Source organism: Grammomys surdaster, unplaced genomic scaffold (assembly GCF_004785775.1).
Source record: "Grammomys surdaster isolate TR1022 unplaced genomic scaffold, NIH_TR_1.0 67, whole genome shotgun sequence".
NCBI lineage: Eukaryota > Metazoa > Chordata > Mammalia > Rodentia > Muridae > Grammomys > Grammomys surdaster.
In genome coordinates, this window is record NW_021604569.1 from 1,729,187 (window position 1) to 1,747,707 (window position 18,521).

Consider the following 18,521-nt stretch of genomic DNA (forward strand, 5'->3'; position numbering starts at 1 on the left):
ACCTCTCTCCTGTGGTACCTCTCTCCTATACACTGATTAAATTAACCACTTCTCTTTGCTTATCTTTCTACCAGGCATAGATGATTTATCTATTATTTAGTATAAATTTCTGCATCATTTACATAAAGATACCTACACTGATAAGATAGATTTCTAGATAACAGTATCCCTCCACCTCATTTGGAATTTTGCTCCCCCAACCCCAGAAATAACAACAAAGTGAACTACAGACATTATTTATTTCTCTTTAATATCGTCTGGCTCCTTTTTCTAGTCACTTTCCATTCTAAAATACACCCACCCCACTCCCTTTTAAAGAGATTTTATTTAGTTATTGTATGTGTATGGGTGTTTTGCTTGCATTTATGTGGGCCTAGTGCCCAGAAGGCTCGAAGGCATAAGATACTTTAGGACTGGAGTTACAGATGGTTATAAGCTACTATATAAGAACTGGGAACCAAATCAAGGTCCTTTCTTTCCTCTTACATGTATCCAGCCCTACAACTGTCTTTTATGAACTACTTAAGAGTCTTATGAAGTCTGATAGTTCTATTTTATAGAAAGTATAGTCTTGCAAAAGCAACAACTGCCTATACCTTATGCCTGTGCATCACCACTGGCAGTATAACTCATTATTTTAAACCTGGAATCCTCTTACATTTCCTTACACAGGTCTTTGTCCTGTAATCCCAGCCACTTGGGAAGTAGAGGTCAGAGATCAGGAGTCCTAGGCAAGTCTGAACTATATAACATTCTGAGGCAGAAGAAAGTCTTTTGCCTTTCAGTTAATCTTTTCTGAGTTTTCTTCTGAAACAGAATCGTACTAAGTCACTTTGGCCAGTCTTGAACTCAGAGATCTGCCTGTTTCTATCTCTGGAGTGCTGGAATTAAACCATGATTCTTGGCTGCTTTTTTTTTTTTTCTCTCTCTTTTTAAAATATGAGACTTGGCTGAGAAATTCAGCGTCTATGAAGACACATGACTTTTTGCTAATCACTATGTCCCAAGGACTTAGATCAGTGTTTGATTTATAGGTATTACATAGTGAAGATTTGTAAAATGAATGAATGAAGACAAACAATAGAAAATTTAATATATGTACCTCTGCTGAATAGAACTGGGAAAAGATCATTAGCAGTTTTTGCTTTGGCCTGTTTTAAGTTTTACTGTTTGTAAGTAACATTAAAATATACTCACTTGCTCTTTGGATTATCCTCCTTTCTAGATTTCACATTTGTGTTGTAAATGTTCAAGCTCAACAGAGACATCATTGTGTGCCCTCTATAATACCTTCGGATGCCTTTTTTCTTCCTTTTTGAATAGCACTGTAACTACCAGAAATGGGTGTTGAACACCTAAAATATAAACTCTTTCTCTTTTCGTGTCACAGACTCGGGGTTGCATCAAGCTACTTTCAGTATTCCTTCCTATATGACTCTCTGTGTACTTTTAGAATGCTAACCTCTCCAATATAGTGGCCACTGTAAACTGATTCAGAGACTACATGGTTACTCTCTCATGGATTCTAAATGCTTTTGTTTACTAATTGAAACTGCTTTATTGACTATAATCAATTCTGGAAGTCCCCATTTTTGTAAGCTGAGAAAGTATATTGGGTCACCAAGGCAAGTATTTACAATTTTCAGTGCATTAAAAATTTCCAGTGTTTTTTAGCTAAAAATAAGAGCTTCAGATAATATCTTTCTGATGTAATTATATTATGTCTAGCCTATGATCTTGACTTTTATTAAATCTAATCTAAACAAATCTTATATTCTGTACTAATGAAATATATATGTAAAATACTAACAGTTTTCAGACATAATTCTTTACCTGCATCCATTAATGCCAAACTTCCACCACATGCAGATGCCATAGAAGATGACCCTATTGGGAAAGGAAAAATTAAAGAACCACTTGTGTTGTAATATATTAATTTCTTAAAGCTAGTGTTGCTTATTTCCTTATAAATATTATACTAGAACATAATCCGTAGTCTTCCTTCTTTGTAAACTCACTTGATGGACGGGGAGATGACTAAGTGGGTAAGAGTGCATGCTGTGCAAGTATGAGAACTAGAGTTTGAATTCCTAGCACCCATTAAAAAAAGCTGGGTGAGTGGCCAAATGTGCATGGACCTCCAAGTGTCACAAGGTAGATGCAGGAGGATCAGTGTGTCTTGCTGGCTGCCAGCCTAGATCTAGGTTCAGTGAGAAACCCTGTATCAAAAGAACAAGGCAAAGACTGATAGAATAGGACATTTGATTTCCCCCCCTGCCTTCTGTGTGTCTATACACATAAGTTTCTGTCACTTGCAACCTCAGCACTCACACCTACACCAATATATAAACAAATAAAGATATAAAAGCATTAAGTCAATCTCTCTTAAGTTACAAAGGACAAGGCTACAGAGAACAATATGGTAACCACTAGGCAACAAGTAGTTACTTAAATTAATTGAAATAAGTTTATCTTCTCTGAAGTAAGTTTATATTCTCCACTGAGTCATTTACAGGATTCTCATTATTACAAAGAATATTATTGTGGAGTTTTGCTGCAGAGACTCTGAACTCAAGAAACCTTCAGGCCTAGCAATATTTCTGCTGCCTTAATCAGAAGGTACAAATACAAGAGCCCTAGCTCTCATTGGACTAGAGGTCAAGTCCTAATTAGTGGAGAACGGAAAAGTCTTCAGTTTAGATTCTGAGCTAACTTTAGTGTTTTGCTTTAAAATTTGTGACCAACCACCTGATATGACTGCTAGACACTGAAGAAGTCTGTGACCATTCTGCCTCAGTGATAAGACCTAATCTGGAGTCATGAGCTAATTTATTTTATTTAATATTGACCTATTAGCTCTGTTTCTCTCTTGGTGTCCACTTATTATTTATCACTGGTAAGAGATTGTTCAAGGGATCATTTGTTTTGACTGCTATTCTCTCCAAGCTTATCTTGCTCTGTTGCTTGTTTGCAAAAAATAAACAGCAACCAAAATTAGATGTATTATAATACAAGCAAAAAGAGAAAAAATGCTTGCTTTAGAGTGCTTTCAAAATAACTTAATAGCTAAGAACAGATCAACTTAACATTTTTTCCTACAGCAGGCTTGAGACTTTGTGGTAGTAAACATGATATAACATAACCTTAGAAACTTAAGACTGCATCAGGGAATCTAGTCTTTTCTACTAGGAAAGAAATATTGTAGCATCATACCATTGGATTCGAGGACTTCAGATGTAACTCTTATGGTAAAAGGAAAATCTTTGGGAATAACAGGACACAAAGCTTTCTCGGCAAGAGCACCTGAATCAGAATAGGAAACATTAAGCAAAAAGCACCAAGTCTCTCTAAGACTATAATACACACTTAGAATTGTACTCACCATGTCCAAGTTCTCTTCGATTTACACCAGTAACTTTGCCAGTTTCATTGGTTGCGTAAGGTGGAAACTTGAAAGCAAATACATATACACATGTTAGTGACATGGGAAGGCCTCAGATACATTAACAAAACAATAAAACAAATTACAGTACAATAGAACCTCACTTTGGTTCTAAAAAGTATATTATCTGTCTGTCCATCCTCAGTCTGCCTATATGTATTTATTTGGTAGGTGACTGAAAAAAAATCCAAAGTATGTATCATATTAGTAAAATTAACTATTTGTATTATGTAAGTAGATTAGAGGGTAGAAAAGGTTATGGTAATTTATTTCACCTAAAGATTTATTTATTTTTATTTTATTTTGTTGCCTGTATGTATGTCTATGTTAATGTGTAGCTGGTGTCTGTGGAAGCCAGAAGGTGTTGGATCTGGAGTTAGGGCTGATATGTCACAGATACATAATAAAATGTTAAGGGGAGGACTGAGGGAGTAGACACAAAAAGATCCACTACCAAGTTCTTTTCATTTTGCTGTCTTGGAACATTTTCACAAAAAAAATGTTGGGGAGAAAATTTATCTTACCTCATAGTGCAGCATGAAATTTTTATCTTTTACCCCACTACAAGAAAAAGGAATAATATTATAAGGACATAAACAAACTTACTTCTATAAAACATTAAAAATGATTTATTATAATTTTTATAATTTATAATATACAAATATTATAAATTTATAATATTAGAAAAATACGTTGGTTGGAAACACAAAACTTGAAGAAGAGAAGATGAATGGGATTTTTTTTTTTTTTTTTTGAGAAGATATTTTTTTTTTATGGCCTTGGGGTTTGTAAACCCCCCACTTAGGGAATACTCCTGCTTCAGCCCCGTGAGAAACTGAGAGATGTCTTCCAACAGCTGAGACTTACAATTGAATTCTAGACTGATTGAGGAAAACAATTTTCCTTCCCTCCCAAAAAGGTCTTTTGTTGTTGCTTTTTAGAGGCCGGGTCTCATGTGTCTAGGCTGTCCTCCAACAATTTAGAAGAAAATATGGTTTACCAACAGAAAAGCATTCTCTGCAATCCTAAGTGTATAAACAGAAAAATGTAGTGTGCTATAAAAGTTGTAATGAAGTCAGTTATGATGGCTCACATCTATAATTCCAGCATTCTGCAAACCGGAGGCTAGCCTAGGCTACACATTGAGGCCTTATCTCAAAAGAACAAACAAACAGAATAGCAATGACCTTTAAAGAGTTTGCTACTGATGAGACTAGAATAAAGTACCAGGATACACACACACACACACACACACACAAAAGACTATTTAGAGAAATAACACAAAATATAACAAAAATACAACTTACTTTATAGCTGTTATAATTTGGTCTGACTTAATACTGGATTCTAATGAATCAAATGTAACAGTACAAAGTACCTTAAAAAAAAAGAAACAAATTATTCTTTAAGCTTTAAAATACTAACAATAAAGATTAAAATCAAAAGGAAATATGTATTATACTTGTATAAGTAGTTTGTTGGTCTGTTCATTTGGTAATTGGTTGGTTTTTTTTTTTTTTAGTTGTTTTGTTTTAGAGAGAGAAGGAGAGAGAGAGAGAGAGAGAGAGAGAGAGAGTGTGTGAGAGAGAGTGTGTGTGTGTGTTGGGGACTGAACCAAGGGCCTTGAATACTAAGCATGTGCTTTACTACAGAGCTACAATCCCAGCCAAAACTAAAATACCTGATAATCTTATCTAACTCTTCTTTTAAAAAAAAAAGTATAATATATAATACACATTACAGTGCTACCCATGGCAGTTATTACAGTAAATATACATTCACTCGGAAATACTAAAGCTGACTGTAAATCTTAACACTCCAAAAGGCATCATCAGTACATTTCACTAGTGGTACTGAGGGGGGAGAGAGGAAGGAAGATTAACAATGTTAATTCCATAAAAGAAGCTTCCTCACATTTTCATAAAACAAAACAAAAACTTTCCAGTGTAAAACAAAGTTAATCTTTCTATATTTAAAACACAGCCTAGAGATTCAACATTGTATCATTCACAAAGTATAGCACCAGCAGCAACTAGGCATCATTCTTAAGAGAAAAGGGAAAGAATGGAAGAGAATGATCCTTAACTGAAGTCTAGATTAATAGCCAAAGATTCCTTACAGCTATAGATTTATAACTGAAGACACTGAATAATGACACAAGTTAGAAAAAGACAGGAATATAAATTATCCAGAGGTCAGAGGAAGCTCATTGGCAGAGCCCTTAACTAATATGGTCTGGGTTTGATCTTAAGCATAGGATTAAGGAAAGAGGAATTTGGAAAGAAAAGGAAAATGGAGTCCTCCACTCTGAAGGGAACCTATTCACATGGTCCTGTTAAGAGACTATGAAAGAGACTGGCATATGCCAGGGAAGAAGAATAAGGAAAAGTTGAAAAAATAATGGCTGAAAATTCTCAGGCTTAATGAAAAGATACACTTGTGATTCAAGTTTGAAATTCTAAATATATTCCAAGAAAAGCACCCTTTTCAGAGTTGTATGCTGAAATCCAAAGACATCTGACATCACTGGCATAAAAAACAATAATATATAGGGAGTGATTTGAATGATTCATTATCAGATAAAAAATAAAAAAACCACATCATCTTTAAGTGCTTAAAGACAAACAAAAAACTCCCCAAAACCCTAAGAGAAACTGCTCCTTCAACACACTAATCATTAAATTAAGCATAAATTGACCATGCACTCCAGTTAAAAGGTAGAGACTGTGAGAAGAGGTGACAAAAATATCCTGCACATCTAATGACATATTTTTATACTTCATTGAAAGGATACGAGGAAATGAGTTAATGGTGAGAGACACTATATTCACTGTAAGCAGGATTTCAAATTGTTAAAATACCATTTCTTTCTCAAACGAATATATTTAATTCAGTGAAATTCCAATGAAGAACTGACATACTTCTAACATTCAAATGAAGAAACCAATGTACCATGAAAAGCTAAAACAGATTCATATGTAAAGGTATGTATATAGCAAAGATATACTTCATAGTCATTAAGGTGAACCCTGAAGGCTTAATGAAAATGATACTGGCCCAGAAAAAAATCCACAAAACAATGAAGAGAGTATAGTTTAAAGATGTATTTATAAACTGTAAATTTAAGTTGTTATAAAAAATTAGTGGGAAAATGATTAGTGAATTAGTTTCAATACATATCATATAAAGGAATATGTTCCAAGATATATTAATTGCCCAAACTTAACAGTTAATACTAGAAAGCTAATAGAAGGAAAGTAATAGGTACCTACCTTTCTGACTCTGGTAATAAGGACTGATGCCCAATAAAAAAATAAAAATAAAAAATAAAGGAGACAGACTAACCACATCAGAACTTTCTGTCTCTGGTAATAAGGATTGTTGCTCAATTTAAAAAAAAAAAGGAGATAGACTAACCACATCAGAACTCAAGATTTCAGAGGCAAATGTAATAAAGTTCAAATGCAGATAAAGATGAAGTCATGTGTACAAAGTGGGGTTTGTTATTGAAAGGGATTAATATCTAAAATTTCTAAAAAATTATTGCAAAATAGCAGGTATAGTACTGTAAACAATGTTAAAAATAGAAAATTAAACACAAATGCTGATCAAGAAATCTGGACAGAGAGACAAAAAATGTCTTGAACTAGTGCCTCAAGTCACACAACTCTAGGTGAAATGACATACATGAAAATAAGGGTGTACAGCCCTTCCTGGCTGTGGTTCATACAGTGATCCTAGTAACTGGTTATTACATAAGGAGATTCTCACTAGGAAGCAGGGAAATACAAGCTAAAGCAGGAAGCTACAACTTTGTACTTATTAGGTTAGAAAAATTAAATAGTGACTAATGTAACAGAAAGTAGTGATTAATGTAAGAAAAAGAGGCATAAAGCACTATCTGTATAGAAACAGTGGGTATACATAGAGGTAAATGAACAAAGGGATAATGGAACCAATCTAAGTACCACAGAACAGGTATTTACATAAAGAAAAAGAGTATGACAGGTTTGCAGTAAACGTAGGAAACAAGGATCATGAATGGATGAGCAATGACAATACACCCTAAAAAAGGAGAATAAGTAACTTAACTTGGTGCTTTTAATATTAAAACAAAAATTAAAATACCCAACAGTCCTGGAAAATGAAATGAACTTATAGAAAGAAAAGCTGTTTCCTGGAGAAAGCAATCAGGAAGAAGGAGCTACAAAGACATGAGGATACTTTTGGGGCTGACTAGAGATTTATTATCATGTTTGTGAGCTTTCTTTTTGTGGTGCTGGGGACTGAACCCAGGGCTTCTAACATGCTAGGTAAGTCCCTAGCACTGAGCTATATTCCTGTACCAATATGATGTTCTTTTAATTATGGCAAATGTTTTCCAGGTGTATAAATTTAAACACATCAAATCAAACAAGTGAGTCCAGCTATAAGAGAGCTCCAAGCCAGCCTGAACCACATAGTGGGACTCCAGAAACAAAGCAACAAAAGCTACATACAAAAATTCCATACATGTCAAAGTATATACTTTACTGCATTAAATTATGTCTTAACAGTATTTAAATTATATTAATAAATACAGTAAGGCTATGTATAGTGATGCATGCTGGTACTTTGGGCATTCAGAACTCAAAGGCAGGCAGCTCATGAGTTCCAGACCAGCTTGAGTTACATAGTGACACAACACATTAGTGATACCCAGTGTCAGAAAAAAAAAAAAGTTGGGCACAGTGGTATGTATCCATACTTCTGGTGTACCTATGGAGAGATAGGGGGGAGATACAACAGAATCACCAGAAACTTATAGGCCAGCTTTCCTGGCAAAATAATGCAGCTGTAAACAACAAGAGATTCACCGACTTCAAATACAGGAACACACACACACACACACACACACACACACACACACACAAAACAAAAATTTACAGCATCTACAGAGCAGCTATGATTAAACAAATAGCTTTCTAACGTTTACTACCTGTGTTTGTCCTCTCTGAAATAATGCTGATCCATGAAGTGTTTTAAACATATCTACCTCACAACTTATATTCCTAAGTGAAGTCAGATCTCGTCCATCACACCTGGAATAAAGCAGTAAAGCCATATGTGAACTCTGAAAAATTAGATCTCTTTATCTTTACCATTAATTTTAAACACCAGCTGCCTACAGTAACTTGTTAGAATCTTAAACACTAATATAAATACATGGTTTCCACTCTATGTCCCACTGAATCCATGTCTGGAGGTGTGTAATTTATACATCACGAGAGATAGCCACAGCCGCACAATCCATATACTTGCCAATAGGTGCTTATTTATAAAATTATTCCTTACTCTTCAACTGAAACTAGTTCCTTCCTTGAAGCAAGCTGCTACTTTCAAGGCATCCTGCAGATGCTTCAATTCCACCACAGGAAGATATATTTACCTTTTGTATTCATTCAAAATAATACTTCTGAAAACCTCTTTTGCAACAACGTTGAAGGATTCAATTATTTCAAATTGGTCAACCTCTGGAAATTTTTCTATAGAAAAGAGGCAAATTAAAACAAAGGATTTATCTTTTTGGAAGATAAGTTCTCCAGTGTTCACAGCATCAAATCAAGTATTGTGGGGTTAAGCCAATGGAGAAAAACATTTAGTCCTCTGACAAAGCATATAAATCATATGCTTTTAAGCCAGTTGTTAGAATTTGGCTTGTTGTTTTTGTTTGTGTATTTAAAAAATATATCAAACTCAGGATTCCAAGCTTGTTCAAAAAGTTCTTGGTAAAAGGGATAGAAAAAAAACCTAAGCTATTTTAGAGACAATTACAGGTCATGGCATTAAATGCAGCAAAATAATTTTTATTTTAAAATCTGATAAACTTTCCCACAAGAGGGCACTTTACTGTTGCTAGAAAAAACAAGAACTGTAAGTCAAGCTTTCCTCATACTCAAGTTGTTACAAGAATGATACAAAGATACTCTGCTTAGCAATTGTGTGGAGTTACTCTAACAATCTATCCCTTGTAATTCCAGACAATGTTACTAACAACAATAGCATAATGCTGAATGATGACTGTGTGCCAGGCACAGATTATATGACTTACTAATTTAATCTCCATAAGCCAGGAATTATTGGTATTATAATCTTAGATGATAGACTCAAGAATTTCTTGTAAATTTTTTTAGTACTGGAGATTGCACATAGGTTTCGTGCACGGTGGGCAAACACTCTACCACTGAGCTATATCCTCAACCACTGGGATGTTTGCTTGAGTTTTGAGACAGGGTCTCTCTACATAACCGTGGCTATCCTGGAATGTAGACCAGGCTGACACAGAAGTTATAGATCCTCCTGCCTCTGCCTCCTGGGTGTTGGGATTAAGTGTGTGCCACAATGCCTGGCTGCTTTTTCATTTTTGACTCAAGAATTTTAAAGAGTATTTTTAGATTTTCAAATGACAGGCTACAGGACTAGCACCCTAAGATCCTGATGCAACTGAAAAAGGAACATTTTACATTCATTATTTTCTAGATACCTACTCAAACAAAGTGTTAACTATACTTCTAGAAGATAATGGAACAGTCACCCCATGATCTAATCTAACAAATTTAAAATAAAACTGAGGAACTATGAGATAACTGAGTTTTTCAAGGTTTGAAAACAAATCTATGTGTTTTTTTTTTTAAAAAAAACAAAGCTATGTCTTTCTCTTAACATCTTTAAAAATGAAAATAGAACTTACCCTTTAGATGTTCCTCTGTATCTAATCTTATCTTGTTAACAGCTTCATCCCTGGAAACCTAAAACAGCATTGACATTGGACATTCACATGTCTGTTTTCTACGTTACATGATAACACACTGTAACAAGAAAAAGCAATAACATTCCTGAAAGATTAAAACCTGATTCAATTAATTCAAATATGTATTTGGACATTTCCTTAAAGTGTGTATTAATGAAAGAATAGCAAACAAGTAGGCTCTGACTTAGCTTTATAAAGAAAAGTCCAGTTGAGGTAAAAGAGATTAGGGTTAACAAGAAGGTATTGGAAAGAAAGCAAGATGCATATGGCAATGTGGGTGTGAGCTCTCAAAAGAGAATTGCTTTTTCAGCATTTTGTTAGAGATTTATTTATTTACTGCCTCAAGGCTTCATGAATGCTGGACAACTGATCTACCACTGAGCCAGATCCCCAGGTATGGCCAGAGAGATTTGTTTGTTTTTCACAGTGATATTTACCTTTTTTTTTTAATTTTTATTAAATTATTTTATTTATTTATCCCCTTCCCGGTCCCCCTCTAAGTTCTTTACCCCATCCCTGCCAACCCCATTTCTCCTACCCCCAACCTGCTCACCCCTCTAGAACTACTAGCACAAACAAAATTGTATGAGCTACAACAAAATTAATCTTAAAACAAAACCTAAGGTATACCTACTTTATCATGTTCATAATCTGTAAAAACTGCATAGAGTTTCTCCATGGCAATTCTATTAAGTATAAAATAAATGTTAGCAAAACAGTATTAGAACTATGAAGTTTTTTTAACTGAAACATATTATTAAATAGCAGTGAACTACAAATTAAATAATAAGCATATCACAAAGATCAAATGTTGTTGCATGTCACTGCTAATGTGCTTAATATTACACAGAACAGATTTCTCTCCACCTTTCCGGCAAATCAGTCAGCTCTATGTTCCCCTTCCTGCCCATTTAATTTAACTTAGATTCACTCATATTTACTCAGTGCCTCTGTTCTAAGCATTGCTAGGCACCATCTAAGCACTGGGTGTAGGGTTGTTTCAAACCCATTTCTTTATGAGAAATCCAACAGTTTCCTAGATATTCAAACACCATGTTTTATTCTCTTTTCTCTGGACATGGAGAGATAAAGGATCTGATTTTTAAACAACAAACATCTCTTCATTTAAGATTTAAACCTTTATCTTGGACTGAGTTTATGGTGTAGTCTGCCTTCACCTTCCTTTACGTATCAGATAGACATTTATGGTAATGACTTAAAGCAGGAAAGCACTGAATGTGAAGCAGTATCAAGTGCATTGCCTTAGAGGAACTGGAACCCAGTGACTATGCCCATCTGTACAGGTGTTCTTACGTATTCGTGTATTTCACAATTTCTGCAGAAGGAGTAAATATCTTCTGAGGTGTCCTCTTGGCAACACCGATTTCTTTTACCAACTGCTGGATGCCCTGAATTATCTGCTGTGTATACTTCACCCCAACTTTGATAGCATGGCAGAAATCCTGCTGTAGAATGTTTTCTGCAGAGGCTTCCAACATAACTAGTTAGAGAAAGTAAGAAGAAGGTTATTGTGTGAGAACCTTTCACCAATATAGTATTTTTTCAACGAAAAACAAAGACACAAATAACAAAAGAAGAAAGTACAACTTGCAAGTAAAATCCAGAATTATTTACCAATTTGGCTTTTAGGTGCTCCTGCAACTACTAAATTTAAAGTGCTAGAAGACATTTCTTTCCTTGTTGGGTTAACGACACATTCTCCATCAATCATTCCTATTCGTACTGCTCCTAAAACACATTAAAATGTTGACAGCTGTTTAAAACTTGCAGCATTCACAGTAGTATTCTAATATTCTCTTCAAATCACTGTCTTTCTGACAAAAGAATGAAGTTTCTACTTCTCCCATGGTTAAGGTCCAGCAAATACCCTATCCTGCCCTACTTTGTGGGCTCAGTGGGATGCTCTGACTCACTCAAGACAATCACTTGCACACCTGTTTGATTATGTCTGCTCTCCTCTATATCCAGACTATTCTGTCCAAAGCAAATGCTTGTACCCCTCCTACTAATGTTCCACTTACACAATGGCTACTCTGAGAAGCCCTACCTGACAACCTCCCCTCTGTATCTTCATTTTCTAAGCTCCTTGTCTATATCATAATAGTATTGTTTGTAAATAAATACTAGTCTCTTTCCCTTATCCATGCTAAAAGCAAAAGCCTCTTTAATCTTTCTATTGCTAGTACTCAGATGGCCTTTTACCTCAGTGCTTAACCCAGCTGCTAGCACTGATCACACTTCATAATTACAAACGTCAATCATTTGCAGACTATATGGTTGCAACTTACAAGATTTATAAGTTACAAACATGTTTGTTTTATCTTGAAAGAGTACTCTGGTAATTCCCCACTGTAAAGAATGAAAACATACAACTGGAGCCAAGAAATCTAGAGCTATAAAATAAATAGCACTGGAACAGGATTACTGGTAACAAAACCCAAAGCAAGGATGAAAATGCCTGAAAAGAAAGCTTACAAGTAATAAATCAGTACCAATAACATGTTCATTGTTACTGAAAGAACAATACTTTCATACTTTCAAACTATAACTTACCAACAGGTCCATTCCAAGGGATATCTGATAAGGAGAGGGCTACAGAAGCTTTAAAAAGGAGAAAAATAAAAAAACTGAAATTACCATATTTCATTGGTTTAAACAAATTCAGCAGTGATCATTTTAGTTGGTGTTAAACTTACCACCATTAACTGCTAGGACATCAGGTTCATTGATGCCATCGACTGCTAGCAGATTACAGAGAACCTGGCAATAAAGGAAACAAATTTGACATTTAGACAACAACAACCAAAGGCCCTTGATGTTGCAAGATTATAATTTAAATTGGCAACTTGGCTTAAAATATTATACCTATATGCTCAATATCCAAATCCCTTAGAGTTAGCTATCATTTAACTAAATCCTTGACACAAGACATTTAAAACTTGAGTTTCCTCCTCCTCCTCTTTTTTTTTTTTAAAAGGATATATGGTATGTGTGGCTACCAGGCATTGCTGAACCTAGGGCTTTACTATCAAGCTATAGCCCCAGTTCTGTTTCTTTACCTTTAGAAAGAAAAACTATAGCATCTTCCTAAGGGGCTTACATGAGAACTAAAATGCAGTGTGCTACAAAAATCCTGTAAATGTCAGCTATGTTTTTGTATTACTATCAGTTCACATTGCAAAGATGTACCTATGCTAAATTCAAGGTATACTTACTTAACCCAGTTAAGTAAAGTGGTTACGTAAGTATGCCTAATAAAGCATATGATCACCACAGAAGTTTAGAAAGCCTAGAAATAAACATGTTATAAAAATTAGTTGTGACAAGCTGGTCATGATGGCTCACTGCTGTAATCTCAGCACTTGGAAGCAGAGGCAAACAGACTACCACGTGTTTGAAGCTAGCCTAGGGTAGGCATAGAGTTCAAAGCCAGCCTGAGCTATAGAGATTTAGATCTTGTTTACCAAATCAAAACTACTAGTTATGTTAATTGTCTTAGTGGGCTACAAACTTTACCTACAAAGCCCAGACACCTAATCTGGCTACTTACAACTAGCACACCAACCATCTCTATATACACTCATTTATTTCTTAAAACAGGGCTTTTTAGATTTTCACTTAAACTTCCTAGAGAGTTCCCAACAGTCACTTACTCGTATTCATAATTCAGGTGTCAGCTTGAAATGCACTAATCACATGGCTTTTCAAAGTACTGCTTTTCAAAATGATTTAAAATAGAATGCATAAGACAATCAAAATTCTTTATAAAGCTTCCTCTAGAAAGAATTATACAACTTAAATAAGTTAAAATATATACTATCTGGTAACAAACAAAGCAGCATTTACCTGAGTATCATAAAAATAGCCAGCTGGGAAGAGAGGTCTAATTGAACGATCTGTCAAAACAAGAACAAGATATTAAATGGCCCTGGCAGAGCCGCTTTAGAACAAAAACTATTGAAATAATAAGATAGCTGTGGAATATGTCACAGACACGAACTAAAAGGCCAGGTGTTAAAAAAAGCATTGATAAACATCAATACTTTCACTAATATAGACCATTACCTAAAACAAAGTCAAGGAAAAGAGACTGAGGACCAATAGTAGACAAAACGAACATATTTCTTTGGTTTACTGTGACTAAAGAATACATGTAAATTTATATAAGCTAGCAATTACTGGATAGACAAAGCTATAAACTACAAATGATTTCACAGTATTTGCAGATGTCACAGATTTGGAAGATTCTCTGGTAGTACTATGTAGCTCTGCATTTCTTCACCACCCCTACCCCCCACCCCTCTTCCTCCTCCTCTTCCTTCTCCACATGTGCCTCTTCTTTCACAAAAAATAAAAAAATAAATAAAAATAAATAAACCACCATGGAAGATGATAGATATACTTCAATAGCTGATGAATACAATGCTTTTAGGAGTTACTAAGTTGAACATAAAAATGAAAAACCACAAAGAATAAACAACAGAACAGGCATGGGCATGGGCTTCACACATTCAGTAGATTCATTTAGCCAGTGTTTACTGACTGCCTCTTCACCAGGCTATACTAGGTTTCGGGATTTGGCAGGGACAAAACAAATTTTTCCCTCTCGCGAAGCATACATCTGAGTGAAGGAACAGATAGTAAATAATGCCTGGTAATACTCATACAATGCAAGGTAGCTGAGCAGACTGTAGAACAGAGAGAAGTGAGGTGAGCACTGGCACAGTGGAGAAGGGGGGCACCTCTGCTAAGAGCTTACCTATTATTCGACTTGTAAGAATCTCTTTGTCAGAAGAGCCAATTTCTCTTCTAAGGTAGTTTGTGGGGATTCTACCTGCTGCAGCAGCCTTCTGTCTGTAGTCCACCTGAAGTAGTGAAAAGGAATTAAGGTTAACACAACTCCTTTTTTAAGTAACAAAGTATATCTAAGTATTAATTTTCCTGAGGTTGCTAACAACATAGTCTAAACTACAAGTAGATAATAAAACCCTCACAGGAAGAAAAGTATATAGAGTGCTTTGATCAACTAATCAAAAGAAGCCCTTCACTTAACAGTCAGATGACTGCCTAGTCTCACGACTTTCTACAGTAGCTTACCTTAACCAAGTCAAATATAGTGCCCCTTCCCCTGCTTTCCTTGCATCAACTCTGTGAGACACAATTGCCTTCTGCTTATCATATTAGAAAGACACAAAAATCCTAATGAATTCTTAACATATAGTTGTAGACCCAAACTGGAAGAAACCCCACAAAAACAATGAATTAATTGCTTCCTTAACAGCAAAGTACTCCTGCACTCCCACTGACCTCATCAAGCTGGATGTTCTGAAGTAAGCCACTCTTAGCAATCACTTCATTCTCTTAATGAACAGGCAGCCTCAAACATCTAAGGGCCTTTCTCATATAGTTTAATTTTAACTTCACATACTTGAACAGGGTAGTGCAAATTCTACATATATACTATTCTAGAGGCTCATATAAATAAGCAAATACTTACCACCAGTGGCATGAATTGGGAAGGTGAAGGTTTTGTTTTGCTGACTGCTGTGACCATTACTGCAGTATCACCTGACTTGAACATATAAAAAAAAAATACCAGTAAATTTCCTTGAAATCAGATGTTAATGTGTAAACAGTAATTGAATGAATCTCCACTCCAAATAAATTCAATGGAAGATACCTCTCTGTCTGTCTCTCTGTCTCTATAATGTCTCATGTAGCCCTGGCTGGCCTAGAGTTTACTATGTAGAACTCAAACTCAGAGATCTACTTACTTCTACCAATAGAGGTCCAGGACACTGGGTTTAAATGATTGCACCAAGCCTGGCTAAACAAAAGATCTCTTATTTCATAGGACCACAACTAGTCCAATCATGATCCTTTCTATCTGACCAAGGTCAGTATTAGAATATTCAGTGATGTTTTCACATGAAGAAATAGCTAACAGCTTAGTCACATCAATCAACTGAATCATATTTTTTATTCTTTAAGAAGAAATTTAGACTATAAAGAAAAATTTTCAAGAATTACAATGAAAAGAATAATGAAAACATTTTTTCTAGAAAAGCATAACAGATTTCATTAACAGACTACAAGACCGCTCACATTTTGGAAGAGAACTTAAAGGTCATTTAATATACACAACACTGACTTGGATGGTCTAGCATGGTTCTGACACTAGAAATACCCTTAATAGTGTCTGATCTAGTTCCCAATACCACAATGATGACTACAAAGACACAACGATGCTACAAAGACACCCAGTCACCATGATTAAAGCAAAAACTGGTTTCCTACCTGTACCACAGCACAGCCATCAGCAAATCTTGCCAGTTTCCCAGAGGATATTTCTAATTTTCTGTTTAAAAAGAAAAATTTAATACAAAATGACACCAGTACAAGTCTTTGCTAAGTAAAAATAATTGGAGAATCTAGGAAAAAAAAAGAAAAGAATGAAAGGCTCCCAGTCATCAGAGGAAAAAAAAGTGTAAGTAAGTAGAAGCTGTGATCATCAAAAGCACAAGAGATTCAAGTGCAGCTTAAAGACGATGGGAACCAAGGTAAAAGATGCATCTGGACAAGGAACATATGTTGGAGAGAAAACGGGATCCCTAACTGAATATTGACTACAAAGACTTTCATGTTCTGGTATATGAGTATTTTGTATACTAAGTTAAAAATAATAAAGACTATCTTCTGATAACATTTCGAATGCTTAAAAACTTAATAATAACAATAAAGACTTTCATGTCAAACAGTGGTGTCAAGACAATTTAATGGTGGAAAAAAAAACAGTCTTTTTCAATCAAAGGTATCGAGATACCTATTCCATACAAAAATAAAAACTCAAAATAGATACTATTCCTTTTAGAGCAAAGGAAAAAGAAATTAAAACTCTTGGAGGAAAAAAACAGTAGGGGTAAATCTCCATAAATTCAGACTAGAAAATGTCTTTTTAGATATGACATTAAAAGGCCAAATACAGAGGCAAGATGTATGTCATGCAAGTATACACCAGCTCCTGTCTAGAACCACTCACAAAGCATGGATTTCGGTATAAATACCTAAGTTCTAAAAGTAAAAAGGTATGATCTATAAACCCATCAAATATATTGGGAACATATATGTGAACACATAGATGTATTAAAAGGGTAGAAGAACTTATCAAACACAGCCAACCAATGAATGGACACCCTCACCTGGACCCCATAGAAGGACATCTAGCAACACCAATAGTGATGAACCCCTCAATCCACTGTTGGATCACCTGCTGTTTTTCAAAGGACTGATAGGCAGACTATCCCTAACGCTTTAGCTGAATTTGGTCCTTATTGCTTGGCATGGGCCCCTCAAATTGTTGTAGGTCTTCACATGTCCATCCATCTGGACCCAGTTCTAACCTTCAACTCTTCAGCTGAGCTCCACACTGTGGCTTGGCCCTATGGGCCTCCAGCAGCTCTCCAAACGGGACTACCAGCAGTAGTCCCTCAGTGTGTCTTAGCTCCTTGCCTCTAGTAAGTCTTTTCAAGTCCTTGACATCTTAATTCTGTAGTCACTGTTTACAGTGACATTTACAGACATAGGCATTTATAGAACTATGCACAGACATTTATAGAAATACATAGGTATTATTACTGTACAAGGTAAAATGTGTAATTGGAGAGTTGGTATTAGTTAGTAATTAATGGTAGAATAAAAGAAACCATGTTTGTCAACAGCCAGCTTATATCAAAGGAAATTGGAACTACCTTGAAAACTTCGATAACAGAACTGATACAGTGTATGAATCTATTGTTATTCAATGAATTCTAATAATGCAGAAAGATTTGGGGGAGGGGGAAGGAGGTATATGTAATTTTGATTGTTCCAAAGAAAGCTATTAAATTTATGGTGTCTTTGTTGTTGTTCATTTTGCCTCATAACAATTTATTTTTCAATATTATATTGTATAAAATACCTCCAAATACATAGAAGACCCATACTGCATAGGTAGCCTCTGGGGTTTAGAAGTGGGCACTTGGGAATAAGTGGAAGAGTTCTTAAGTTTCCATACGCCAAACCATGTGAGTGAATACCTACCTACTCTATGAACATTAAGAAGACTGATACAATGAGCAAGCAGATCGCAGTGATGGGAAGGGGAGATGGATGCCAAGGGAGGAAAAGGGGCAGCGGTCTGTCACACAAAGTAGAGCTTCAGGGAAAAGCTTTTTAAAAAAACTGTTATTTTAAAATATTCATTCTCTTTCCCTCTCCCCACCCACTGTG

The 18,521-nt window shown here is 35.3% G+C and overlaps 1 protein-coding gene across 3 annotated transcripts in view; it reads right to left on the bottom strand.

Annotated features, from left to right (window-relative positions):
- Window positions 1-18,521, bottom strand: part of Pnpt1 (polyribonucleotide nucleotidyltransferase 1) — a 35,358-nt gene that overhangs the window by 16,135 nt on the left and 702 nt on the right. For all 3 annotated transcript variants that reach the window (XR_003712610.1, XM_028777193.1, XM_028777203.1), the window contains exons 2-18: window positions 16,551-16,611; window positions 15,751-15,825; window positions 15,013-15,118; window positions 14,100-14,149; window positions 12,950-13,013; window positions 12,807-12,854; window positions 11,868-11,981; window positions 11,547-11,733; window positions 10,867-10,918; window positions 10,173-10,230; window positions 8,871-8,967; window positions 8,421-8,523; window positions 4,750-4,820; window positions 3,967-4,003; window positions 3,383-3,449; window positions 3,214-3,303; window positions 1,834-1,887 (exon numbers count right to left, since the gene is read on the bottom strand). Coding sequence is in view for 2 of the 3 variants with exons in the window: in XM_028777193.1 (XP_028633026.1) it covers window positions 1,834-1,887; window positions 3,214-3,303; window positions 3,383-3,449; window positions 3,967-4,003; window positions 4,750-4,820; window positions 8,421-8,523; window positions 8,871-8,967; window positions 10,173-10,230; window positions 10,867-10,918; window positions 11,547-11,733; window positions 11,868-11,981; window positions 12,807-12,854; window positions 12,950-13,013; window positions 14,100-14,149; window positions 15,013-15,118; window positions 15,751-15,825; window positions 16,551-16,611 (1,334 nt within the window). In the remaining variant the exon portion in view is untranslated. The remainder of the gene's footprint in view (window positions 1-1,833; window positions 1,888-3,213; window positions 3,304-3,382; window positions 3,450-3,966; window positions 4,004-4,749; window positions 4,821-8,420; window positions 8,524-8,870; window positions 8,968-10,172; window positions 10,231-10,866; window positions 10,919-11,546; window positions 11,734-11,867; window positions 11,982-12,806; window positions 12,855-12,949; window positions 13,014-14,099; window positions 14,150-15,012; window positions 15,119-15,750; window positions 15,826-16,550; window positions 16,612-18,521) is intronic.